The sequence below is a fragment of the Phoxinus phoxinus genome (assembly GCF_949152265.1).
Source record: "Phoxinus phoxinus genome assembly, chromosome: 4".
In the NCBI taxonomy this organism is placed as follows: domain Eukaryota; kingdom Metazoa; phylum Chordata; class Actinopteri; order Cypriniformes; family Leuciscidae; genus Phoxinus; species Phoxinus phoxinus.
In genome coordinates this window covers 28,087,400-28,114,719 of record NC_136879.1, presented here as the reverse complement: position 1 = coordinate 28,114,719, position 27,320 = coordinate 28,087,400, and the positions used below count along the sequence as shown (strand labels likewise).

Sequence of the window (27,320 nt, the reverse complement as noted above, 5' to 3'; positions counted from 1 at the left end):
ATTGATACATCTATTAGTTGTTGCAACCTAAATAAAGTTTATATTTAAACAAAAACTTTAGTTCCTCTAAAAGAAAATGTAGACAATTTCGAAAACAAAGTGTAAAATGTCCTGTGTTTAGGCAGTATACACAATATTTCAATGAATATAATCACATGTTGTTTTCTAGTTTCTTTATTCATTTTAATACAAAAGGATACTCAGAACAAAAATAATTAGATTGTTATTTAGAAGAACTGACATTAATGTAGGCCTACCACTCATTAAAGAAACCAAAACAGACACACAAAGGGCATGACAAACATTTCATGTCAAAAACAGGGAAATCAAAACAACAACAAAAGAAAAGAAATCCATAGATATCCTGGGGTCTTTAAAAAAAAAGAAAAAAGAAAAAGGTAATCTGTTTGTCAGATCTGAGACAGCAGTGTATGCTCTAAATCAATATCCTAAGATAACAAAATGTTGACGTTCTAGTTTATAATAGGTTTATGCAGATTATTTTAGAGCAAATAACTAAATGTGCTACAGACTGAGTGTGGCAGGTGTCATAATAATTGTCATTAATAATTTGCTAACAAAATATATTAAAATGAATGAAGCCTTAAAGGCTCTGACGTTTTTAAAAATTGTTCTATCAGTTATCTTCCAATTTAGAAATCAAAAAATGAACTCATTTCTTTGTTAGGCCTTGACACAGAAACATGTTGTGATTAAACTGTAATTTGAATATTATACCCAGGAAGACATTCAAGACACTTCAAATTCAAAAAGGAAAATGAATGAAAATACCTGCCATTTAGTTTTTGCATCTGTTGTAAATAAAACAGACCTTTCAAAAAAAAAAAAAACACTAAATATCTAAATTACATTAAATTGGTTTGTCATGCAAGCAGTTATTGAAATCTTGATCTGACATGTTGCTTTGCTACATAACATGAACATGTCACAGATTTGGTGAACATTATTATGAAAATGACTTTGCGGCTAAATTCAAAACTGTTTTAATCTACCGATGTTCTCTATGAGATGTGCAATGGAAGCATGAAGATATTCAATTAAGATCATATTTAACAAGCTTGACTGCAGATTGTTTACTTGCTATTTTTATAAACCACAGCCCAGGAAAACCCTGAGGTTAAGTACCTGGCTCAAGAACACACTAGACACAGGATTTTCTCATTAACCCTTCAGTTCAAAGGTCATACTTATTTGACACAGAACTTGAGATGCATCTGTTACCAACTCAGAGCTTTAACCACTAAGCTACCACCATCACGTCACCAGAAAATGTGTCATATTTCTAATAAGTTTTGGTTATTAACTAAACTCCACTTTCGATTCCAGCAATTGTTTTGTTTCAAATGTAGTTCATATATCATAATGTAATACATCAAAAATGAGTTTATGTCCGTTATCAATGTAATATATTGACTGCAGCACACCCATGTGGCACCTAAGGGTACTGAAGTAGACATTCAATGACTTCTGTCCAACATCGAAGCTTTCGGATTACAAAAATCTACTGGCCAAGAAGTGATGAATTGACAATTTAAAAAAACACACAAAAAAAAAACAGTTGCCAGACATTTTGACTTAAATAGGCACAAATCTCACACACTATTAGATATTCTTGCTCATAAATATAATTTCCCAGTAAAATCATTTTTCCCCACCAATTTTCAGAGACAAACCATTTTTTTTAAAACAATTTTACTTTTTGTTTTATAGAGAAATACAACCAGGCTAGCAGTTTTCTTGCATCCATGTGCATAATCCAAGGTGCACTTAGTTCCAGCATATTGCTTCATACACAGCAACAATTTTGACATTTGCAGGACACACACAAAGCATGTAAGCAAACACATCATCCTTGATCATCTTTTTGTTTGTTTGGTATGTTACATCAAAGCAGCCTATCTTATTCCTCCTTTGGTGGTCTTATTTGAAAACCACACAAAAATTCGGCACTGGAAAGTGCAATAAATACTGCTGAGGAGGAACGCGAGTCTCGTAAGTTCCTGAACGGTGTGCTAAATTATTCTGGGGAATATATTGATCTTATCTCAAATACCACATTACAAGTAGTACATTTTCACCATCTTCGTCTTAACAGGTTGCACGAGTCCATCCGTTATCAATGATGCATGTATAAAAATATCATCACAATATCGTTCGGTTGCAGCAGCTTTGGAGGAATCCTCAGAATCAGTTTCTGCACTAGCATGGACAACCATAAAGAGACATACATACATAAACACGCACACATACACACGTTTAAAGTGAAAAAGAGTTTAAACTGGACATTTCAAATCAGTATTTCAATCAAAAATGAATCAAGCACCTGTCTAACCCCCATGACAAAGCTTTGTACAGCTTCCCAATGTATTTCTATAAAAAAAAAATACATGGCTTAAATTAACGTTTACATGAAAGATCTAATGGCTTCTCATGTACTTTTACAAAAAGATTCCTTGTTTTACAGACACCACCGATCTTAAATGATTGGATGAGAACACGCATCTGTAAAGTTGCATCGATCTGATTTTGTCTAAAGGCAGAAGCCATGGAGAGCACAGAAATAACGTATGGGACACAATACTACCATTCGGTCCTGAGACTAGACCTCTAAACTGTACATTCTTAAGCCCATGATTCTCATATGTATTTCTCTATTGAATTGTACGGTGAACGTCTCTCATCTGGTGCGCAGTGTAGAAATCACCTGAGTTTTCAGATAAGGAGGTGTGTTTTTAGGATCTCTCTACACTCGTGGGTTGGTTTGGGACGGTTGTGGTTTATCCTGGGGCCAGATGAGAAGGTAAGAGATGGGGTTGATGGGTGGATGGATGGATAAGGCTCTGGTATAAAATGTCATGGTCATCCTTGGTCACCTCCAGCCTCATCTCTGCAAACTCACAGAGGAAGGACTACATTCTCTCCCGCTTCCTCCTCTGGTAGACCTCGAGGGGTCATGTTGTTGAATTGCACGTGTAAAACATCTGCTTTCATTCTCTTTACAGCTACAAACTACACTCTGTACACTTTATTTGTCGCCTGTTCCTGGTCCTCCCTTCCCCATTATGCTCAAATTGAATTGGTTAGATTAGACAGCTCAGTTCTCAGGTCCACAGGTTCAAACAGATGGCTGCTGCATCGGGTCCTCCTCATATGGAGAGGGGCTGTACGGTTGGGTTTGTTAATCATCCACTGGCAGCTTGTCATCCAGCTCTAACTGGCTACCCTGCTGCTCCTCAATTCTCCCAGAATCCTGCATCAGCTGCCGTCTCTGCACCTCAGCCTTCAGATTTTCCAGGTCCTTTTGGCTGTGTGAAGAAATCAATGGCTTGAATTAAGTATGTACTAATATATCTATATATTTTATTAAGTTATTAAGTACGTTTTTTAAATGTTTTAAATCTCTTCTGCTCACCAAGGCTGCATTTATTATTTGATATTATTACAATTTAAAAAGTGTTTCCTATTTGAATATATTTTAAAATGTATTTTATTCCAGTGATGCAAAGCTGAATTTTCAGAATCATTACCCTTCTGAAATCATTCTAATGTTATTTGATGCTCAAGAAACTTTTCTGATTATTATCAATGTTGAAAACTGAAAAAAAAACAATCAAGATTCTTTGATGAATAAAGTGCAAAAGAACAGCATTTATTTGAAATATAAATCTTTTGTAACATTATAATGTATTTACTGTTACTTTTGATCAATTTAATGCATACTTGCTGAATAAATATTAATTTCCCCCTGACCCAAACTTTTGACCCAAAGTGTGTTACAAAACATTTGCATCGAAGAATCCTGAAGAAAAAAATTATACAACCGTTTTCAAGATTGATAAGAAATGTTTCTTGAGCACCAAATCAGCATATTAGAATGATATCTGAAGGATCATGTGACACTGAAGACTGGAGTAATGATGCTAAAATTTCAGCTTTGATCACAGGATTAAATTACCTTATAAATTACCACAAAAAAAAAAAAAGTTTGGTTAAAGTTTTTGTAAAATAATGATATGCCATTTCACCCTGGGTAAATTGGACTACAATTATATAACATGACAAAATATTTAAAAGACTGACACTGAATGGTGTAAACCTTTACTCACCTGAGAGGAATAAAGATGATGCCATTGATGATATTAAGCTGTTCCAGAACACTGGCCATGTTTGGAGCCGTAAACTACAGAGAGAGAAAAAATTAAACCATCAACAAAGATCCTGAAAAGATAATGTAGCAATGTTTAGCCATCGAGGCCCAGGACAGCTGAGGCGGGACTGACTTTGAGAGGCATTATGCTAGCGTTGGATCCGTTCTTGTAGATCTCGTTCATGGTTCTCTGTAGAGCCACAGCCTGCTGTGTGAGGTACTTCAGGTACTCAGAGCTCTCCTTCGTCTTCTCATGACCTTCACCAACCTTAAACACAAGTGTATTGTGTTATCATTAACATTTATTATGATATTATCAGTGTACTACAACATCACTATTAAAATCAGCCTTTTATTTGCAATTAAAAACAATTAATGACTGTATACAAAGTAGGGCTGCACGATTATGGCCAAAATGATAATTACGATTATTTTGATCAATATTGTGAGATCACGATTAATTATCACGATTATTTGTTGATTTGAACCAAAACAAATTTTATTGTCACATAGGCCAATTATAACTACAGTCATATTGTGCTACATTTGCTGCTAATGTACAAATATGTGCATCAAAATAAAATAGGTCCTCTTATTCACCAAAATTCATCTCCTTACAGAATAAATAAAAATAAATATCTTTTATATTGTATTTATATTTTATATACATTGTATTTATAATTAATATTAGGATAGACTACAGATATTATCTTCTGTTATAATTATTATTACATGGCTTGGTTATATATATATATATATAACACACCGCTGCCATGAAAAACAGAGCGTTGCCATGGACACGGTGTTCTTCAATGGAAGCAATACAATCGTTTTTAAATCAATAAACTTTTTTAATCAATATTTTGTGTCAAATTATGGATTTATTTGGTAGGTAGCCATGTAAGCGGGATCCCGATGTCGGTGAATAAAATTCAGAGTCATTGTTATTTGAAAAGTCTCTTGTTATTTGAAGTCTCTCGCGCACTATTGCTTGCGCGCAGACACACTCGGTCTCTCTCGCCCAGTTCGCTTCGCTTTTGTCCAGTCCGGCAGAACGTTCTAGTTTCTACATCTAGAAAACTAAGCTGTGCGGTGCAGGGAACAACTCTGATCATTGGCTCATGGAGTCAGCGCTAGATTGACTTTGCAAAAAAAAAAAAAATTTAATATGGAGCGTTCTATGAACGGAATGACGCATTTTAAATATCACACGTTATGATTAAAATTAAATTAATTGTGCAGCCCTAATACAAAGGTTTGTATAACCAAAAGATTAAAAGTGCGGTCACATTTACGATTGTTTGTGAATTTTCATGAGCGAAATCGATAGGAATCTACATCAGGATTTTCACATGTAGATTTCACAACAGCTTCAAGATGGTCATATGAATTTGGTGCATTGACCAACAGAGGGCTGCTTGATCTAATCTAATAGTGACTTCTGTGTGAGTAGTGCTTCATTTATTTCTACACTGTAGATAATGGACAATGGACTTTCTTTGGCTGCTTAATTTTCTGGAATTTCACTAACATGACTGCACCTTAAACGCATTATTAAAATGACATCAGGTCCGATCTATATGGGATAGCAGGTCTGATGTACTGTACATGTATGGTTGAGTGTACCTGGTTCTTGTATATGGTATAACCCTCCTTCTCATGCTGCAGTGCAGAGCGAAACTCCGCCTTGCTCTCATAAACTCTGGCCACCAGGTGATGACTGCAGAAGAACAGAGAGGATGAACATTACTACACATTTTGACTGCATATGACACCAATGATTTGAACTAGGGCTGGGTTGACAATATTGATTAGTTAGATAAACTAAAAGATCAATTTAAGAATCGATATCGGTTCATGCTGTTTTCTGTTGATGCGTGAACAAAACTTCACTGATCGTTATTTGTAGCGTGCCTCCCATTCAATAAAATCGCAATAAGCTTTGTTACTTTTGATATGAAACAGTCTTCGCTTTCAAAATGTCAATTTGATCAGGAAATTCAAATAATAAATGCCGTTTTGACTTTTTTTAATATGGCGTGCCGCGTGAATATCTCTTCCTCTTTACTACTAGTTATAGCACAAAATAAACATGAATGTACACCAGAAGATATGTTGAAAGAAACAATAAAACTTAATGTAATGTATCATGTCTCATGTTATCGTTCAAAGTGTTTCAACCACAGAAATGCGTCAATAAAACAGCTTGTAAACAGTTTCATAAGTACATTTACCTCAGGAATGCCATTTAATGTCCATAACTTGCTATTCAGCTTGAAAAATAGAGGAACATTTTGATAAAAATATGCACTATATTGCATATTCTTTTTTTTTTTTTTTTTACATATCACTTAAAGGTTGTTTAATTTATTGTAATAAATCTGGCACAAAAACAAGTTATGACAGCAACCATTTAAATGTTTATATTTAAATGATAAATTGGAGTATGAACATAATTATATAATTAAAAAGTATGTATACAACAGTTTTTATTTGAGTGGACTCTGTAGTTAATTTTAACCTTTTATATTAATGTACCAACTGACAGATTTCCTTGCATATTTTACAGCTTCAGTTGAGAGATTGTTTTACTTAAGAAAAACTGACATGTATTGTGCCTGACATAGCCAAACGAATCAATATTAAATATAATCGAATTGGATGGTGAAATCTGTGTCAACATCCAGCTCTAATTTGAACTAGTGTAATCAGACGTGTGTACCTGAGGGCTACTTTCAGGGATCGTGTCCCATGGTATTTTGAATTGATGGCCAGGGCGTTCTCCAGGAAACGCAGAGACAGGTCATACTCCATCACACCATGAAGCACCAGACCAATATTGCTCTACGTCAAAGACAAAGGATCACAGTAAGACATTGGCATTGTTCCACTTGCCTCAACTTTAGTGACCACAGGAATTCAATTCAAGGTTTACATCAACAAAATGAAGGTCAGAACATTCGGTTTAGTTCTTTGCAAATCAAAGAATGGCCACAGGTTAAGCACTAAATCAAAATAAATGTTTTAGGCTTACATCGAGCAGGGCCATTTCAGGATGGTCCTCCCCACACACCACGAGCATGAGGTAGCGAGCGCGGTACAGCAGCTTCAGGGCAGTGGACAGCTGGCCGTTGGCAAAGCAGTACAAAGCTAAGTGCATCTGTGGAGAACAAACATGAAACATTTAGAGATCACAGTCAGAGACTGGTTTGAGGTTCATTTATTGTTCTTATTTGAGTTTGTAGTTGAACATTTGTACAGTTTCTGAAGGAAACCTGAGTGGTTCTTGCCAGTATCAGATCTGAATATCTGCTAGTACGTTTTTTAGGTGATTACCAAGCTGTTGCTTGGTGATTGCTAGAGCAATACGAGTATTTGTTAGAGCATTTCAGGCGGTTGCCTAGATCCTTCAATGCTTGTCTACGAGATTTTCTTTCCAGATTTATCGTATGTCTTATCCCTAGCCCTTAAAAATAACAGGACACCACATGATTTAAAAGAAAAGAGTTTGTTTAAAGTAAGAGCAATAGAACAAACCTTAGCAACCACTTACCACTACAAATAAAATATGTACAGAAAATTATGTAGATACTTACATATTCTTGAATAGTGTTGGGGTGTTCAATACCCAGTGCTCTCTCACTCATCAGGACAGCCTTCTGCTGATTGCTCAGAGCCTTGAAAAGATGGGGAGGAAAAATCAGCATCACTAAATCCAAAATAATTATCAATAGACTAGTGTTGAAAAAACTACTCATTCTTTTTGTAATTACTTTTTATAATAATAGTTAAAACTTTCAAATAATAATAAAGCTGTAAAATTAGAGATAAAAAAATAAGTAGTTCATATGTATGCTGGGAACTAGCTGATTTTCCTTCACATCTATTTCAAAATAATAAATAAATTAGTTTAGTAAAATAATAGTTTTGTAAATAAATTAAATGTAGACACAAATTACATCAATCAAAAGTTTAGGGGGATTTCATATGTTTTTCAAAGTAGTCTCTTATGCACCCCAAGGCTTTATTTATTTGATAAATAAAATATCAAAAAATAGAAAAGTTGTGACACTACAATTACACTTTTTTTTTTTTTTACATTTTATTCCTGCGATCAAAGCTGAATTTTCAGCATCATTACTCCAGTCTACTCCAGTCATTATAATATGCTGATTTGCTGCTCAAGAAACATTCCTTGTGTTGAAAACAGTTGTGCTGCTTCATATATTTTTGGAAACCGTGATACCATTTTTTCAGTATTCTTTGATGAATAGAAAGGGGGGAAAACAGCATTTATTTTAAATAGTGAAGACATTTATATTGTTATAAAAGATTTCTGTTACTTTTGATCAATGTAATGAATCCTTGCAGAACAAAAATTGTAATTCACTTCAATCTTACTAACCAATTAATAAAAATAAAAAAATGTTAGCACAAGGTTTTTAAGGGTGCTTTCACACCTGAGCGTGTGTTTCGGAGCCTGGTGCATTTTCTCCCTTGGTTCGGTTTGTTTAGGCATGCGTGTAAACAGCAACAGCGCTTGGATCCGCACCAAGACAATCTCTCCGAGACCATCTGAACGAGGAGGTCTCGGGCCGATTGCAAACGAACTGTGAGGCGGTTCGCTTGAGGTATGAAAGCAATCCGACCAAACGGACCAATTCATAACGGGAAATGTACTATATAAATAGCAGTAGTGTGTGTGATTGTGTGAGGGAGCACATTAGTTATCACAGTTGAAAACCAAAAGAGCACACCCCTTCATCTTAGAATATTGTGTAATTGCGCTTTACCGTGCGAGAATGCTGTCCCAATGAAGACTTGATTCCTGCTCAGCTGCATTATAACATTTGTATAGTGTTTGTGTGTCTTGACACTGTAAACCTCCAGACAGTGCGCGTTTGAAGTATTAATACGAATGTAGTATATCATTTAACAGCGGGAATGACAGCTACATTCATAGTGTTGGCGTGTGTCTCGACAGTGACAAGTTCGCTCCATGAGCTTATAGTGGCTTTATTTGTAAATCACCTTGATGTATGACACAGAGGAAACACTGACCATAAGAGGACAGTTACTCGCATGTGACTTGCATGAACAATTTGGTACGCTTTGAAAGGTTGCCTTGTGAAAGCGAACCGAAACGAGAAGAAAATTCACCCTAAAATAATTTGAAACAAATTCAGACATTTGTATCCAAACATTTGAATGGTAGTTTGTAGGATGTACCTCAGGGTGATCCCCCATGATGTAGTTGAGTCGGGCCAGAAGGCGCAGGCAGGCACAGATCTCCACATGCATGGCTCCATACACATTGTTGAAGAGGTTCAATGCCTCGTTGATGAGCTCACATCCCTCCTTTAGGAAGCCTAAGTAACAAGGACACATCAATCAGCATAAAAAACCTTTGTATGTGTAGGTTCATTGATGATGTGTAGTAAGGTACCTTGCTGAACCTTGGCCTGCCCGCTTTGGAAGAAATGGAAGGCATCTGAGGCTTTGGGGTTGACGTGCTTCACAACAGGGAAGATATTCAGGATGTCCTCCTCTGTGAAGGCCGGCTTGTGGCGGCTGTCAAAGTTGTACTCTTTTATTAAGATCTGCAGGGGAAGCACAAAGGAAAGCCTTGTCAGTACCGGCCTGATGGAGCACATCAAAGACACGTAGCAAGATCGATAACAGCACTACCTGAATGCCAGTCTTGATTGATATCTCCCTCAGCAGTGTGATCTTCTGCAAGTTGTACTTCTCCACTGCTTGGTCCACACTTTCACTGCGAAACATAAAAGCACAACACCATTAAGGCCGTGACACCGAAACCAGTTAAAAAAAAACAACAACAACAAAAAAAAAAAACTCTTCAGTCGCATCGTGTGCAGTTTAACACCACAAAGACTACAGACAATGGTCAACCATGTTCAGCTCATGCTTGAGAGGAAATAAATGTATATCAGCAACTGCAGATATATAATGCTTAATGCAACGCTTGCTTACCATTTGGAATATGAATCGCTTCATTCCAGACGGTAATGAAATATTTGCATACTTGCATAAGAGTATGTGAACAGCCTTCTGTCTGTGCCATCTTTTTATTACTTTGATCACTATCGCTTTTCTTCATGGGGACTTGTTCGTTAAAGTCCCCATGAAGTCAAAATGTAGGTTTTTAGCTTATAGTATAATTATGTTAGTCTACATTTATATAACATATAATTATGTTAGTCTTAGGTTATCCATAAGCTAGTGTGCTCCATGCAACTGTAGCAAAATGCTATTGGCTATTTTTTTGGCTAAGGGGAGGGGCTGCTCAATATGTCCCGCACTGTCTTCCAGTTTCAGTAGAAATTACGTCAACACATTGAATAAAGCTGCACGTTTCAATCACCAACGAATGCTGATTCAACATGCTCAATTGGCTAATAAGCCACAGACAAAGTTCAACAAGTCCCAACGATGCAAAACACACAGCAAAAACTAAACTGATAGACACTCAACGGCCTGACCTTGTTGACAATCAACCGTCAGCTTGGTGTATCGGGACCTTTAGTCTCCAGAATACTAGGTTAATAAAACCAGGGGTGATTATATACAACTAGTTCTCACCATTGCAGATTAAAGTGATAGTAGCTTTGTGCCTCAGAGGTAATATTCTTCCACAGCTCACTGGGTGTCAGGCTGGCCCAGGTCGTGTTGTCTCCTCCACCGGGGACACGGTTACGTCTCTTGCGGCTCTTTCTGCGGGACACCAGCTCATCTGCAGGAAGGTGAGCCACTGCATCCGGGTAAGAGCTCAGGAGGCAGTTCAGGAAGTGGCTCACTGCAGCGGATAAAGCAGAGAGCTCTACACCCTGCAAATCACAAACACACAAGCATTAACACAAAGGTCAATGCTAATAAATAATAAACAGCTACAGTAAAAGTAAAATGGTACTGCCATTGTTTTATTGAAAACGTATCATGGCAATACCATAAATCAACAGTACCATGTAAATACCATGGTAAAAAGATATGGTAATATATATATAAAATTTCGAGTCATTAGGAAAGAAAATAAATGTTATATTCAGCAAGGATGCAATAAATTGATCAAAAATAAAAGCACACACATTTATAATGATTTCTATTTCAAAGAAATGCTGTTCTTTTAAACTTTCTATTCATAATAAAATCCTGAAAAAATATATCAGTTTCCATAAAATATAATGCATCACAAACTTATTATTATCAACTTTGATAATAATAATTTTAAAAAAATGTATTGAGCAGCAAAATCAGCATATTAGAATGATTTCTGAAGGATCATGATGCACTGATTCAGCTCTAAAAAAAATAATAATGGGATAAATAAGTAAAAAAAATATTTAAAAAAAGTCAAATATACCAGTTATTTTAAATTGTAATATTTCAAAATATAATTTACTATATCTGTAATCAAATAAATGCAGCCTTGTTGAGCATAAGAGACTTCTTTCAAAAAACATTTAGAAAAATCTTACAGAGCCCAAACTTTTGGCAAAGTACAAAACAAAACTTTTGTTACAAAACAAAAAACTAATGCATGTACCATGATATTCCTCTCAATGTACAATAGTAGCAACTTACCTGAAGATATGTTTTGAAGATATGCTTTGCACATCTGGTGATCAGCTCACTGATTCCTATTCTCTGCACAAACAAAACAAATTAAATCCATAGTTTGTATTATATATTTAAAAAAAAGTTGGAAACAAAAATATATTTTTGTAATAATAAATTATCAGGTGCACTTTATTTTACAGTACATGCACTTAAGTGTACTTACAGTATACTTGCCTAAGAAAGTACTCAGTAATATAAGGTAACTACATTAAGGTGGTTAAGGTTATGTTTACAGGTAGGTTCAAGTTTAGTACTTAGTATGTACTTATTTTAGTTACTACATTAACTGGGTAATAACTATGTACACGCGGAACAGGACTGTAAAATAAAATGCTACCAAATGATCCTTCACTTACATAGATGTGTTCAAGTTGTGCTTTTGCAGGCATTTTGTCCACAAACTCCAGCACAGTACCAAGATAACGCACATTAATGCCACGCTGATGAAGGGCTTCTATCATTGTGGCACCATCCATGGGCAAAGAGCTGTGATCTAAACAGTCTTTTACCTGCGCACAAAGAAAAAAACAATTAAAGTCAGCAGCCAAATTAATTTATTCTAAAAACACTTTCCAAAGGTGTATATGCCTTCATCCTTATTTTAGATAGAATAAATCACTAACAAAAGAAGGGATCTGGCAGGACACTAGGAAGGCTGCCGCCTCTTTGAGAAGCTGCTTCTGTTTCTGGATGTCCTCAGCGCTGTCATCTGGGAAGCGTACTCCTGTAAGAGACGAATGACGTCATGTGACCAACTTTGCCCATATTGTCAAAAAGATAAATCACACACACAAAAATACACTATACCTGGAGAGAAGATATCTGGATTGAAGCGAATGTCAAAAGAGGTGTTGCTGATAGAGCCTACAGCTTTACAGGCGTTGAGGACCACCTCTCGACTTTTAGGGTCTGTGAAAAGCAAATGTTCCACAAACTGTCAAAATTAATTCACTATATAAATAACACTAAAATAAATAATAATTTTAAAAAAAGATCACAAACTTAGCAAAAAAAAGATTGATAACCATGATAAGGTGTTTGGTTGAATCAGAGGTTTTCAAACTGGTGGTCAACAAAAGACATTTGAAGACATTGATTAAATTTAAAAGGGTCATGAACAGCAATTTTTTATTCTTTTAAAATATTTCCTGAAGCTTGATTTTAGCCCCCTGATTTGAACGCTTTGTTAAGCGTCTGCTCTGAGATTCGCTTCTGTGATTGGCTAACATCTTTGCATTTGAAATAAGTATTAAAATATGGAACTCTCTCAAACATTTACTACATTTTTATTATTACAGCTGTCAAGATAAACTAATTGTGAAAAGAGTTGATAGCATTATATTTAGATCTACTCACGTTGAATGAAAGGTTGCAGCGATAAGCATTGTAGCCGATGCCAAAAACGAGTCTGAACTTGGTTTCAATAAAAGCTATTTTTGGACTTACGAGGAAGTTGTGAATTCTGAAAATTGCAGTATGTTTTGGTGGTACAAACGATCTCTTAAACGTCAAAAGATCAAGGAAAATTTGATTTCTCAATCATGACCCCTTTAAAATTATCTTATTATAAATGGGAGCACAAATGGATTTTTATGCATTACATGCATTTTATAAATGAAAATTAACACAAATATTAAAATATATTTGAAATATTACATTTTAATATTAAAACATCTATATAAAGTTTGAAAAACCCTGGTTTCAATTAGTAGCATAATTAACAACGGGGTTACAAAACCACTATCACCACACGTTAATCCAACATCCAATAAATGAATTTGGTTTTAATTGGAAAAAAACTCAGGTTTTCTAATCACCACAGAAAAAGATTAGAAGGGAGTGTTGTCAGGTGGAAGATGTGAGGATAATAAACTGAAGTCCCAACACAGTGGAGCCAGATCACTATAAAGCCAATCTAGGAGATCCTCGTCTCCGTTAATGAGTCTCAGAGAGAACATGAGCACACAGCAAGAGGAGAGATGCACTGAATAAACAGATAGCAAATGCAAACGACAACAGCAGGACATCTAATGAGATGATGACAGAACTCCGATGAAGCTAAGATAAGAAAAAGAGAGGAAAAAAACAAAAACAAAAACACTGTATGAGTGCATGTCTCTACCAACTCTTGCTCTTGTTCCCTCTCATGCTCTTTTTGGTCGCTCACAGGACGTACCAATACCTGATCCATCTTCTGCTGCTAAGGACTCGGCCAGCTCTTTAGCTTGGGCAAGTCCAGGAATGATTTCATCAGCTTCCTTACCCTCCAAGAGACTATCACACCCTCCATTCTGCCTCTCTGGAGCTGAAGGCTCAGGAGTACCATTGGTGTTTGCAGTAGGAACTTGGGCTTTCTGATCGGCTGAGGCTTCTTGGTTCTCAGGAGCAGAGTTTTCGGACACAGTCGTTGCCTCCGAGTCATCAGGGGTCAGAGTGGATTCAGAGGAAGTTGGAGAGGTTGGCTTGTCCTCAGGAACCTTTTCAGATGCTTCAAGAGCCTGCGGTTTGCTTTCAGACTCCACATCTGCAGTGCTCGTGTCATGCAGGGCTGCGGTCTTGTCTTTGTTTGCTTTCTGCTGCATCAGCTGGAGTGCTGCCATCTTCATGAAGAGGAGATATCTGAGGCACAACAGGATGACATGTTTACACCCACTGACAAACTAGCCTTCAGGACATTCAAGAAATTAGCAATTAAGGAGAAGACTAAATACTTAAAGCTGCAGTCCGGCACTTTTTTGGGTTTAAAAATATCAAAAAAGACATTTTTGAAAAAAAACGTAACCAGCCAGTGTTCAAAACGATCTGCTTGCCTTACCTCGATTCAAAACGGTAAGCTTGTAATAATGATTTTAATTCCAGTGGTACTGGTGGATTTCCGCGGGAATTTCGAGCATGTCTTTGCGTCATTACGTCACTTCTGTACACATAGAGAAAGAGTCCCCGGCTAGCGTGTGTGAATGATGGAGGTGGAGATTTAGCTTAGCACTTGGTATGGCGGATCCCGAAAGTTTAAAGCGACAATCACCAGTGACAACTGGAGATTCACCAGTTGTAAAACCCAAAGACTTCGGACTTCAGACTGGCTACAGAAAAAATATATTTTTCACGTTTTGACGTGATATAAGCAATCGTTAGATTTAATCAGCATGATATAGCTACTGAAATGCTTCCCCCCACCCCCCGAATTTGGTCAGAACAAAAGTGAATGTTACTTACTTGTTCAGATGACATTTTCCGATGAAAATTCTAATGTTGACACTTTCAAAAAGTATACTCTGAGATTGCTGATGACAGTAACGTTACAGTATCCACAGCGACGCGGCAGCCTCAATACATTGTGTTCATCCGCGCTGTTTCATGCCGATTTACTACCCACGCACAGTTAATAATTCCGCGAATAACTGCAATTGCAGATTTCTAACAGAGATGGCGACAGAGGAAAAACGACGGACTGCAGCTTTAATAAAAATTTAATAAAATCTCTATTCTACACACATTTTGTTTTACTTTTTATTAGTAGTAACTACTAAACCACTAACTAAACTAAAATATATGTAATTATTTACATATAGTTTACTTTATATTTTTTGTAAGTTACTAAGAATAAAAATTTATATTAACAATAATAATATCATTATTATTCTACCTTTAACTATTAACAACATTTTAAATCCATGTAAATTAGATAATTATTATATGCAATTCATATATATATATATATATATATATATATAAAATCATGATGATTATTATTATCAAATATATAAAGATATATATTTATGATTAACAACAAAGTATGTGGCTTCATTCTTATGAGATAATTTTACAGTGACTTTTGGGAACCTGAAAGAAGTACATAAAACATACTTTCATTAAACAACATATGGGAGAGCAACTTTACTCAGATTTGAATGAGCATGTTGATCAAGTAGCAGGAACACACCTGTGCTCTACAAAGGCCTCAATGAGCTCCTGGCGCAAGCAAGCCAGGCGATGGCGATGTAGCCGAGGGAAACCCAGCTTCTGGCTCTCGGCTATGAGCTCTTCTCCTTCCACTGGCAGGAAGTTAAGGTCAGGAGGGAAGGTACGCAATAGGTCCAGGATGTAATGGCGCCCATCATTGCCAATGATACCCTTACACTCCACAGAGGAGCAAAGCTCTACAGAGGCGTCTTTCTCGTTGAGCACAGCATGCCGCTGCACCTTCAGGGGGCGGCTGGTCTTCTCCAAAAACTCCAGATACTTGGGATGGGACACTACAGTCTTGCCGAAGTCAATGGAGCCATAGATGACACTCTGCTCTTGCTCTCGCTCCAAGATGCCAGGAATGATGGACTGAGCGGTTACACGGTAACCTCTGTAGTCCACCACCACCGTGCCCAGGGTGTAGAGCCCCTCCACGTCCACAGCACTGTATGCCCTCACCCCGTTCAAGTCGTTGGTGGGGGCGGTGTGGGCGGCAGCGTCCCCGCCCAGCTCCCTGTAGTGGTCACGTACGTCAAAGCCCAAGCTGAAGAAAATGTTGTTCCAGATGAACATCTGCATACGCGTCTCCTCTCCAGGATTAATCGCCATGACATTGCCATCGATCACTGCCATCGCACCACGCGTCGCCGCAGCGGCAAAGTCGCTATGAACCTGAGGAACAGAAGTGCGTTGGTGAGCTGAATAATTTATCAAGTGAAAACGTACTTGTTCTGAAACTAGTCCTGGTGTGTTCACCTTGAATATGGCTCGTTCTCTCAGCAGGCGCTCAGGGAGGTTCTTACGAGAAAGTTCTCTGGTTGTCTGGAGCTCCTCGTTCCAGTCTCTAGTCTATCATAGGGAACAAGAACATTTTAATAGCCCTATAAAAAAAAAAATCCACTCAAAATTAAAGCTTTGTAGGACATACTTGGCCAGGTATGTGCTCTTCATAACCCAGGCGGGAGGTGTAGGCATCCTCAGCTCTCACACAGTCCATGGCATGGTCAATCTGTGGTGCAGTCCAGCTGTATACTTGGAAGGGAGTAGCTATTCTCTCAAATGGATGTCTTTGTACCCTATTATCAATAACATGACAACATAAATGAAGATGGTGGGGGGGAAAAGGCCACTAAAACTGACACAAATAAACATTTAGACCAGATGTTCTCAACTAGGGGGCCTCAGCAAACAATCAAAGGGGGCCACAGGAGGATGACTTCAATAGATTTAAATGAATAAATTGTTAATATATTCTTGAATCTAAACTAAAATGCTTAATCAAGATGTAAACCGAAATCATATAATAACTATTGTTTTTATTGAAGAACATACGTTCTTGAAACTTCTGAAGTGACAAAATTAATCATGATTCATTTAAATAATTTAACACTCCCAAGTTTCTTGTAAATAAAAAAGTTGTCATAACTACACCAGATTTCCCTGAAGAGAGGATTTCTGATTTTGTGACCACATATGACTTGCGACATCATAGCGTTACTGTATGTTGATAATGCACAGTAAAGTAAGCTGGCATACTGCTGCTTCCAAGTGTCCTTTGTCACACTCCTGAGTAGGATGTTAATACTAAGTGCAAACGTGGCCTAGCTGAGATAAAATGGTTCATGATTCTTTAAACAGGCTAGAGCCGGTTTGTGCAAAAGGAGTTATTTATCGGTTTAATCCAAATGTAAGTGAAAGGTAAACTAAACTGGTTTTAATAATGCATTACCTCTTCTTTTGCAGAGCAGTGAAGTTCTTCTTGAAGGTGGGGCTAATCTGACTCAGCAGTTCCACTAGAGAGTGGCTGAGGAAGCTGGGGTTGGCTGGCTTGGGGTTGAAGATATAAGTTGTGGACCTGCGACAAATCACAAATAATATTACAATTCAACACAATTTTGGCTAAATAAATTAAAAATAAACACTAAAATCAAAAAACGAATATAGGCATCACATTATAATAATGTAACAGAGACATTTTTTTAAATAATGCAGGCTGATGGCTTCAACAAAAGCATATAACATTGGTTAACCTAGTAGATCAAAGTAGGCCTAGTTTTAAAGGTTTATTTATAAGTTAGCATTAAAGGCAAGGTAGGTGATTTGTTCTAGAATTAGTTTTTGTTATGCTGGTTGAAAGTCTTTTCACTAAGTTTGTTGAGTGGACTAAATGTATTCATATGTATATACATTGTCTATGGAAGGCGTAGGACCATAACATGTTCATCCAATCATTGCATTTGGTCCGAATGCAATAATAGGATGTCCAACCTGCCTGTCAACGTACATATTTTCTAGGGCTGTAATCAACCAAAGAAAATCTTGGTCAACTGAAGTCCTGAAATTTTCGACTAAAAATAATGTTAGGAAAAAAAACTTTTAATTAATTAGCTGTGCACTGTGCGCAGTACTTGGTAGCCTTGTTGTCCGCCTAAATGAATTATAAATAAACATAAAAAACTAGTAGGCTATTTGCAGTATATTAAATCGTTTTTGACCTAATTATTTTGCACTGAAATGAGTCTGACACACGAGTCTGTCGGCTCTGACAGCTTTGCATCACGTGCACCTGCGCAATATCATAGCCTATGATTTCCGAAAATAGTACTGTGTTGTCAACTAGTCATATCACCACAAGAACTTTTGAGGAATATGCAACAATTTAGACAATTGTCTTTTTCGATCAGAATTTTGGTCGAGCCAAAACGTATCGACCAATAATCGACTGGGAGATTACAGCCCTAGTATTTTCATACCGCCGCGCACCTGCTCAAACAAACATAACACGTCATCAGCGTGTTTCATGCTATGCAGAGTTGGACAGGTGTCAGTCATTTTTTTTTCTTTCTAATTTATGCGTTTCAATGGCAACACTATCAACGGCGAAGCAGTCAGGTGGTACAGGTCAGAGCTCTTTAAGTTGGTTACGTTCTTTATTATTGTAATATGTGCTTTGTGACGCTTTGCAAACTCTGATGTGCGTTCATGTGTTTTGAAGAAGGTGTTTGGAGACGCTCTGAAGGGACGGTGGGATCTCAAGCTTTCAAAGCTAACATGCTATTGCAAGCCGCTCCAAAATTTGCCTACACTACCTTTAAAAATGAGGAAAATTAATTGGATTTTAACTTCTGGAATCCATCAACAACTGATCATAAAATGCCACATTGACTCATCAGAATCAAGTATTCAAGAATAATAAATTTGCTTACTGATTGAGGTAGAATCCGCGGGTGGAGGCAGTGATGCTGACGTGTCTGTCCTCAACAGTCACGATGTACAGATACATAAGGTCTCCATGCATCTTCCTGTTGCCAGGCGGTGGGTTCCAGCCACTCATTGTCAAGACCTTCAGGCACTGCATAGGCTGTAGACAGAGGAAAAGGCAAAAGTAAACTAAAATCTCAAAACAAAAGCAAGACATCATGAAAGAGTTATGGCAAAAATCTGTAATCTGCTCTCACCTTCCAGTCTTTGTTCTGTGGCTGAAGGGGAACCAAAGGACGCTCTTTGCTGCCTGGCAGAATGTGTTCAGGTGGTGTGCAATCAATCTGCTCAAGTTCACTGCCCTTCTTTTTGCGTCTCCCAGTATCTGCGGAAGGTAAGAGCAAACAGGCAATCGAATACCAGCTGTCAATCTCCTAGAAACCATTTAAGACCTCACATTCTTCCTGTCACAAACCTCCAAGATCTCCATCCGTGAAGACACTGAGGAACGAGAGGGAGTTGCAGTCCACTCCATTATAAGCATCTGATGGATCAAGACTCTTCAGCAGGTCTCTGATGTGACGGACGTGAATGCGAGCTTCACGCACTGTGTAGGGCTCTACAGTATGGAAACAGAAAGGTGAAAGCTCAGTCCCTTCAAATGAGACGTATACTTAGGATAGAGGGTCTCGAATTGTACCTTCGACCACTTTGAGAAGGGAGCCTTCCTGCAGGCCCTCAATGGACTTGAGCTCGGCAAAGTTGTCGAGTACGTTGCCGTCGAGCTGTAAGGAGAAGCAGGTACGGTGGCAGGTGTCCTCGCGGTCCATCAGTACTTGATGGATCTCTTGCACCATCTCTTGTGGTGACACCTGAGTAGGAACCACAGACTTTGTTACAATATTTTGTTACAAATGTCTGTGATGTGAAGTCAGAGCAAGAACAGGAATTACCTGAAGGTCAAAGGGTTCGGTTCCAGGTGCTTGGATCTTCACAGTGAAGCCAGTGTCTTGAATTACGATCACTTCCTGTTCGTTGGCATCATCTACAAGGTCTGCATCGACACTGCCATCCTGCTTGGAGTCGGCCTCCTCGGCCTGATCGTGACCAGCGTCCCCGTTCATTACTGCTGTGTCCCCACGGTGTCCTGTGGGTAGAGAAATAAAAGTGTTACAATAATTATCATTTTTGTCTAACTTTCAGGAAATGTATGAAGTTTTTACATATTTTTTACATAAGTTAATTAATTATTATGAACCAGTTAATCAAAGATTCATAAAACAGTTTCAAACTTGCTTGTGATTAGTGTTTAGAATCAGACTGAATCACTCATCCACAACTGACTCCTTCACTAAACCGGAAGTCATTTTTGGAAGTCATGTACACCTCTAAATGTAAGTTTGTAAGACTTACGCGTTTGTTCATACGACTGAGTAAATAAAAGACATTCACAACATGTAGAAAAAAAATGTAAAACCGTACAATATCAAGACCCCTAGAGTAAAAGCATAAAATGGGAACTACTTTAAACCACATACTAGAACACCATAGTTCATATAATATAAAGTTTGTGTATATATATATATATAAAATTTAAAAAATATTATTATTTTATATGAAAAAGTATATTATTATCAATTTAATATAATAATAATAATAATTTATATATATAAAAAAAAAACTTAAAAGGGATCTTAAATGTTTAATTTCAGGAACCGATGAATCCAGTCCTTTTCTCTTTTTTTACCTATAGCCCTGATTAATTGCTCATTCATATTTAATACAGTTTTGTGTTATTAACTAAAACTAAATCATTTTCATTAATTAAAATAAATAAAACTAATATTGGAAGAAAAACAAAAAAAAAGCACAAAAAAAATCCAAAAATCCTCCCTCTGCAACAACTAGTAGAAAGTTTGTTTAAGTACTAAAATTATTTAAACTGAAAACAGCAAAAAGCTTTTTTTTAAATAATAAAATGACAAAAGCACATAACACAATTACTAAAACTTAAACTATAATTAAAATTAAAACAAAGCCAATTCAAACTATTAATACTATAAATTATATAAATAAAAATAAATACAATTTTCCAATAATCATTATATTAGTTAGTTATCTTAATTCATTAATTACAACCCTCTATAGTTTCACAAAGGACGTTACTCACACAACACGAATCTCACTAATCACTTTCACAGGTACTGCTTAGCCTGAGGGAGTTGAATAAGGCTAGAGGATTTTTACCAATAGGTCAGCCAACTAGCACACACCGGTCATCTTCTGAGGGCCTGTGACACTTCACACACTGTACACAATACAGCTCCCACAGCGCAATCCCGAGCTGCCATGGAGATCTCCACGGCAACAGTTTAAGTCTTGAGTCTCGGGGGGCAATCATTCCCGGCACGCTCTCCGGCTGAATGAATGTGGCGCTGCAATATCATCTGACTCAATTGTCTGAGGACGTCCCTTCTGCCTTACTGACTGATTCACTCAAACAGATCTGCTGAGGTGGCATGTTTTGTGATACACTAAATTAAATAAGATGACACAGATTTGAGATTCCAGCCCAGGCAGACATGTTTTCCAATGCCACAGCTGTCTCGGCCATAACTCAGAGATAAAACACACTGTTTGCTTAAGACAACTGCAGCATGTCCTTGGCTCTCCTCAATGGTCACGGCTATGACAACAAGCAGCTGGTCTCACACTTCAGACACCGAGGACCACAGGGGAGGTGGACCAAACAAATTTCTCAAAATTCCCCTATCCATACATTTATGTATTAAATACGTATGCTAAGTGTAAATAGCATGTAATGAGTAATTTATTTTCACTGACTAAATGGAATGTGGAGCTTGTGCTTTATTTCAGTCACTTACAGCAGCCATCTTTAGTTCAACCCGAAACCGACTGTTTCTTCAGACCTAGCGGCACCATATGGGTATTTTATCTTGCTCTAGATTGAGTGTTTACACAGATCTCCCCCAATCCAATCCAAATCTAATCATGAGCATTAGGTTAGATGGTTCTAAGTATAGGAGCTGCTAACACAAATTTTGAACCACCTTACTGCAGGGAAATTCTGTAAATTGAGTGTGTACTCAAAAATATTTTTGGCACAAAAAAAAGGAACATGGAGTTATTTTTATATTTTCCATTTTCATTTTAAAGTTTTAATTTTGATATGTCTCAGGGTCATAATATTGTTTTTTATAAAAAAATAAAATAAAAAAAAATGTTTTATTTAGTGCTGAAACCAAATGCAAATGAAAAATGTTGCCTTTGCATCTACCTGAAATAAAAATAAGTTAACTTAAGTTTTAGTTAACTAATAACCCTAATCAGAATGACAAAAATGAAAATATATCACTGAAATCTGTTTTTTACAAATGGAAAACTACAACCTAAAGCGGTGGTTCTCAACCTTTTTGATTTCAAGGACCCCCGTTGTCCACAACAATATTTGAGTGCTCTTACTGCCCCATGGCTTTTCTATTTAATCAATATTTACTGGACAAGGATTATGGATTTCATCACAAAAAAAAAAATTTTTTTTAGAGCTTGGCATTTTTAGAGCACGTAATTAGAATTTCTTAGAACTAAAAATGTGTACTAATTATAAAAAAAAAAACTCATGAAGCTTTCCTATTTTATTAATTTACATGACTTTAGAAATAACACTTAAAATTGGGCTTTCAAAAATCATAGGAACCCTGGTTATTTAAAGAAAAAAACTATTGAGGGAGTGAATTCAAATAAGGAATATTGATTTTGTTGTTTTAACTGATTTAAAATCATGTTTTTTGTCTCATTTTAAATAATCTCGAGGTCTCCTTGGAAGTTTGCTGGGGTCCCGGGCTCCTGGTTGAGAACCACTACCCTAAAATTATTTCAAGCCGGACAATCCAGTGAATTGCATCACAAAAATGGCTGACTTTTAAATAGAACAAAGTGTGTATGAGGTTTGTGCCTTGGCATTGCACAACCCCAAAGTCAATCCCACTGTCCTTTAGTCCTCCCTCTCACTGGGTGAAGTCCAGGTGTACGCCACATTCAGTGAATTTGAAAGGCTGGCGGATTAGATGAAAACAGTTTACATTAGGCTATACTGATACACTAATCTCCATATAACAGTCGAACATGTTCAAAGACTTCACTCCATCCTTTTTCACAATCTAGTTTTGTTTTATAAATCACTGGTGCAGAGATTCAAATAACTCCAGTATAGAAATAAAACCCTGACGATTAATTTGCAACCATAGGTAAATCATTCAGAAGGGTCAGGACAGATATATCTTACACTATTACACCTCTAACTAGCCAAACTTCTAGTTTGTCCTATGCTAAAGTGAAAGGCAAGTGCAAAGTACCATTGTGACAACAATAACACTTAAACAACAATAAATGGCAGTGAGCACAAATTGGCAGTTACACCTGCACTGCAGTCACACACAAGACTTTATGCCAGTCTTTATCACAACTGAGATTATTGCAAGTGAGACACGAGTGAGGCTGCAGCCCATGCAGATCCCCTTTGGAGTGACATGATGTGTTGGGACAACAGAGCGTGGTGTCGGAACATTTGGCACCGGTAATGCAAAAGCTGCAGGAAGTGATCCTTGTAATCTAAGTTATGTAAAAAGTACATAGCCATGACTTGTTTGTATTCTACAAGTGAAAGTATCCATAAACAAAAGGGTCAAAGTAGTCAAATTCAGCTGATCAAACAGTATCGATCGACATAGCCTCCCTCTTGAGGACCCATTATATGCTAAATATCATATCTTTATGTGCAAACCGTTTTTGTATGAAGAAAAAGGTGCATCTTCAAAAGTATTTGATTAAACATGTGGAATGATGCTGAACAAAACTTGCAGATTAGCAATTAAACTTGCAGTATAATTACAGACGACAGAGTAACAAACCAAATATGGTCTATCCAGCTTCCTACATGGCTTTATTAATATTCATTGCGTGTATAATCATAATGCAATTGCATACAAATCATGTCAAATGCACAAAGACAGCTATTTTCCAGCCAGAAAATTCACAGATCAGAGAGATCACATCAGTCACAAGCAGGCATCATCACGAGCATCAAATTCAACATATTAAACGTGTTGTCAGAATGACCAATTCCACAGCTGTCAGGTGCCATAACGACTGTCAGCCTCTTCCAAGGTCTCCTTAAATGTGACACGGGTTGCAGCAGTTAGCTAACTGACAGTGTGCACAGCAGCCGGCTATTTGCTCTAAAACCATTTAATGACAGCATGTAACGTCAGCTAGAAAATAAGTCGTAAATTACAGGATCGCCCCTACGTGCTAGGCAAAGTGTGTAATCCCAACACTTACCAAACAGATCCCACTATATTTAACTGGTAGCAATAACCTTCTATCGGCATACATGCACCATGACTTTCCATGAGCAGCTACTTCCGCATCCGGGTCGAGGAGCACAACACTTTCCTGAATGAAAACAGGAGGGGGGGCCGATAAACACAAGCGCGTTTAAACAAGCTATACATTGCTAACACGAGATTTTGTTCAAGAACATCTTATAAACTTCACGATATAATAGGATATTTTGGCCAACAAAAGTATTCAACAAAGGGCCACTTAAAATTCAGACCGTAGTAAAATCCCGCTCTCCTCTCTTTGGCTCAATGGTTCCGTCCCACTGAAGGTGACCTTCAGTTTATTCGTGTGCATGCGCGCTGTTACAGAACATGTGCGTCAAGATCTCCTCACACACAGCTACACTTTACACTGATGATAATGAACGTTACCTTGTAAATATATACGTTTAAGAGCTTCACATGGTCGTTAAATTATTTACCCCAGATATGCACTTGCTGTTGACTTTGCTAGAGCAGAGGCAGGAGTAAACATATCTTGTTGAACGTTTGTTATTCTATTGTCATTTACTTCGTATTATATTGCAATAGTCATTTTATGAGCATAAACTATTTCAATGAACCGTAGTACTATTGAATGTAAATGGGACACATGAAACTACAATAAACACCATTTTGTCACTTCTATCTTCTAACTTAATTGCTCAGCTTTAAAACATTTAATTGGACAGAAATTGTTCAACCACAAGAAGATAATTCAAACAATATTCAGCCAGCCAGTAATCAGAAAAAAAATCAGAAAGGGAACCCTGATCACAGCATACTGAGACTGCAAGGACATTTTAAGTAAATTCCAGTTTGACAACCTGCCTTCTTACAGAAAATATAATACTGAGAACCAAGCTGTGAAGTTTTACTACACCAAGCAGCAAGAGAAGATCTTAAATCAAGAGCAGTACTTATTAAGACTTAAAAATGAATGGGCTGCACAAGGTTGTGAGCACAATGAAAGCACCTACTTCCCATTCAGAAACACAATGGTGTTTATGGGTGTAAAGCAGACACCCATGCGGGACTGTTATGTCCTTTGATACCTACTTCCCTTTGACCTCTATCCAGTTCCAGTCAATCATACATCAGATCTCAACACTGATTTACTCAAAAGTGACTTGTGTTAAAATACAACAAGATCAATGAGAGCGCAGTGAGTTCTGGCTTTGTGGCTGCAATGCTACAGTGCAAACTGCTTTAAAGCTCACATACCGCAAGCACATGGATCCTTCAAGGCTGTCTTGCTGCTGTCTTTGCTGTTTGCTGTCTCGCCTTCCCGGGCAAGATCAACGGGCACTGATGCTGGGATGTCATCCGTCTTGCTAACCATGATTCGTTTCCCAGAATGCTAGTTTGGTTTCAGAGTTAGCAACAGATGTCCGTTGCTGAGAGCTGTGATGTGGGTCTGTTGAATGGCCTTCCGTCAGACGGAATGGCTAGTTACATCCAAAGATATTACAAAAACAACTTGACTCGAGAAGGACAGTTCTCAACTCAGCCTGGCTGTCACACGTGGTTTCTCCTCCTCTTGACCTGCTTGCCTTTGTATTTGTCCCACCCACCAAACACAGGGCTACGGCAACCCTATAGCTCCATTTAGAGAAGCGCGTCTTACTGCCTCAGTTTATGTTGGGTGGTTCGTTCTTTATTTAACCAAATTCAATAACATTTTTACGTTAGATGAATATAAAATTAGCCTACTGTATTCAGTAATTCAGGAGAAAAAATTCAGCACAATACATAAAAAATAGTAATGTTAAGTGCGACTTACTTACGAGAGTTGGTTCTTTCGAGCTCTCAATTTCAAAGACCCGGTTAAAAAACCAGTAGCCTACTAATTTTACGTAATTTCTCAAACTCATTGTGGTTTAAAATATGGTTTAATATATTTATATTTATCTTACGTAACAATATATCATTACGTAACATATATATATAGGCCTATAAATTAAGCTTTTTTTCCAGTATCCTTTTAGTTGTTTTATCTTTTGGATGTTTTGTTAGTTATAGTTGTACATGTTTTATGTTATGTTTAATGTCTAAAAAATATAGGCCTATTTAATGGAATACAAAAGTGAATTTCTTAAGACTTGACATTGAGACAAACTAATCTACTTTTCTTTTATTGAATGCACTCAAATATTTTTTGGGAATATGTTATGCGTTAGAAATAAAGATCTCATCACTGCCTACTTTTTAAAAACCATATTTGGAATGTTGACAGAATGCGGAATTTCCTCAGTAATGTAGTGTTTATTCTTTGTCAATTGTATTTATAAACATGTAAGAACTGAAGACAAAATATAATATAGCTGCAAGCAGCGATTACGGGCCCAAGCCGGTGCACCGCCACCCTGGTGCCTTTAGTTACATTAAAGGCACCGGGCTGGCGCTGCCACCGGCTTGGGCCCTCCATCGCTGCTTGCAGCTATATTTATTTATATATATATATATATATATATATATATATATATATATATATATATATATATATATATATATATATATAAAGCCGCCACCCCGTTGCCTTTCGGGTTCCTGTGCACGACGGGCAATAACGTAACCCCGCTTTGACTGTCGAGAAGAAGTCTGCTTTAGAGCTTGTATCAGTGTAAGTCTTTCTGCTCCCCTCCAAACACACACAGAAAAGGGGGGGGGGGGGGCTGTCTGTGTGTGTCATCAAGTTTCATCAAGATCAATAAATGTATGAAGACGTTATAACACATTGTGTTTTTCTTTTCTCGCCATAACTTAGTTTCCTCGCCACGGCCAAACCGTTCGAGATATCAAAAATCCGTCCGCAATTTAGCGTCCTCAATGTCTTTACTTCATGCTGACCGAGTTTGGTGGCGATAGGATAATTTTTCTTGGAGGAGTATATCAAATTCCAGGGGCATGCGTTTTCATACAACCCATAATAGCCGACTTCCTGT

At 37.3% G+C, this 27,320-nt stretch overlaps 1 protein-coding gene across 5 annotated transcripts; it reads right to left on the bottom strand.

The window, feature by feature from the left end:
* Positions 1 to 165: 165 nt before the first annotated feature.
* Positions 166 to 26,008, bottom strand: cluha (clustered mitochondria (cluA/CLU1) homolog a). 5 transcript variants are annotated; one of them, XM_079611412.1, is made up of 26 exons: positions 25,600 to 26,008; positions 19,927 to 20,120; positions 19,674 to 19,845; positions 19,449 to 19,592; positions 19,231 to 19,358; positions 18,979 to 19,133; positions 17,502 to 17,627; positions 16,701 to 16,848; positions 16,529 to 16,621; positions 15,750 to 16,444; positions 13,983 to 14,425; positions 12,614 to 12,715; positions 12,430 to 12,530; positions 12,163 to 12,315; positions 11,771 to 11,833; positions 10,772 to 11,016; positions 9,857 to 9,941; positions 9,615 to 9,768; positions 9,398 to 9,537; positions 7,765 to 7,845; positions 7,203 to 7,328; positions 6,891 to 7,012; positions 5,795 to 5,888; positions 4,302 to 4,436; positions 4,128 to 4,201; positions 166 to 3,326 (listed from the first exon to the last, which is right to left on the bottom strand). In XM_079611412.1, the coding sequence occupies exons 1-26, from the start codon at positions 25,715 to 25,717 to the stop codon at positions 3,200 to 3,202; spliced, it is 4,218 nt and encodes a 1,405-aa protein (XP_079467538.1). In that variant the 5' UTR covers positions 25,718 to 26,008; the 3' UTR covers positions 166 to 3,199. The 5 variants fall into 5 exon arrangements, with proteins under 5 accessions (XP_079467538.1, XP_079467539.1, XP_079467540.1 ...); XM_079611413.1 differs by having other exon boundaries at positions 13,989 to 14,425; XM_079611414.1 differs by having other exon boundaries at positions 14,070 to 14,425.
* Positions 26,009 to 27,320: the final 1,312 nt, after the last annotated feature.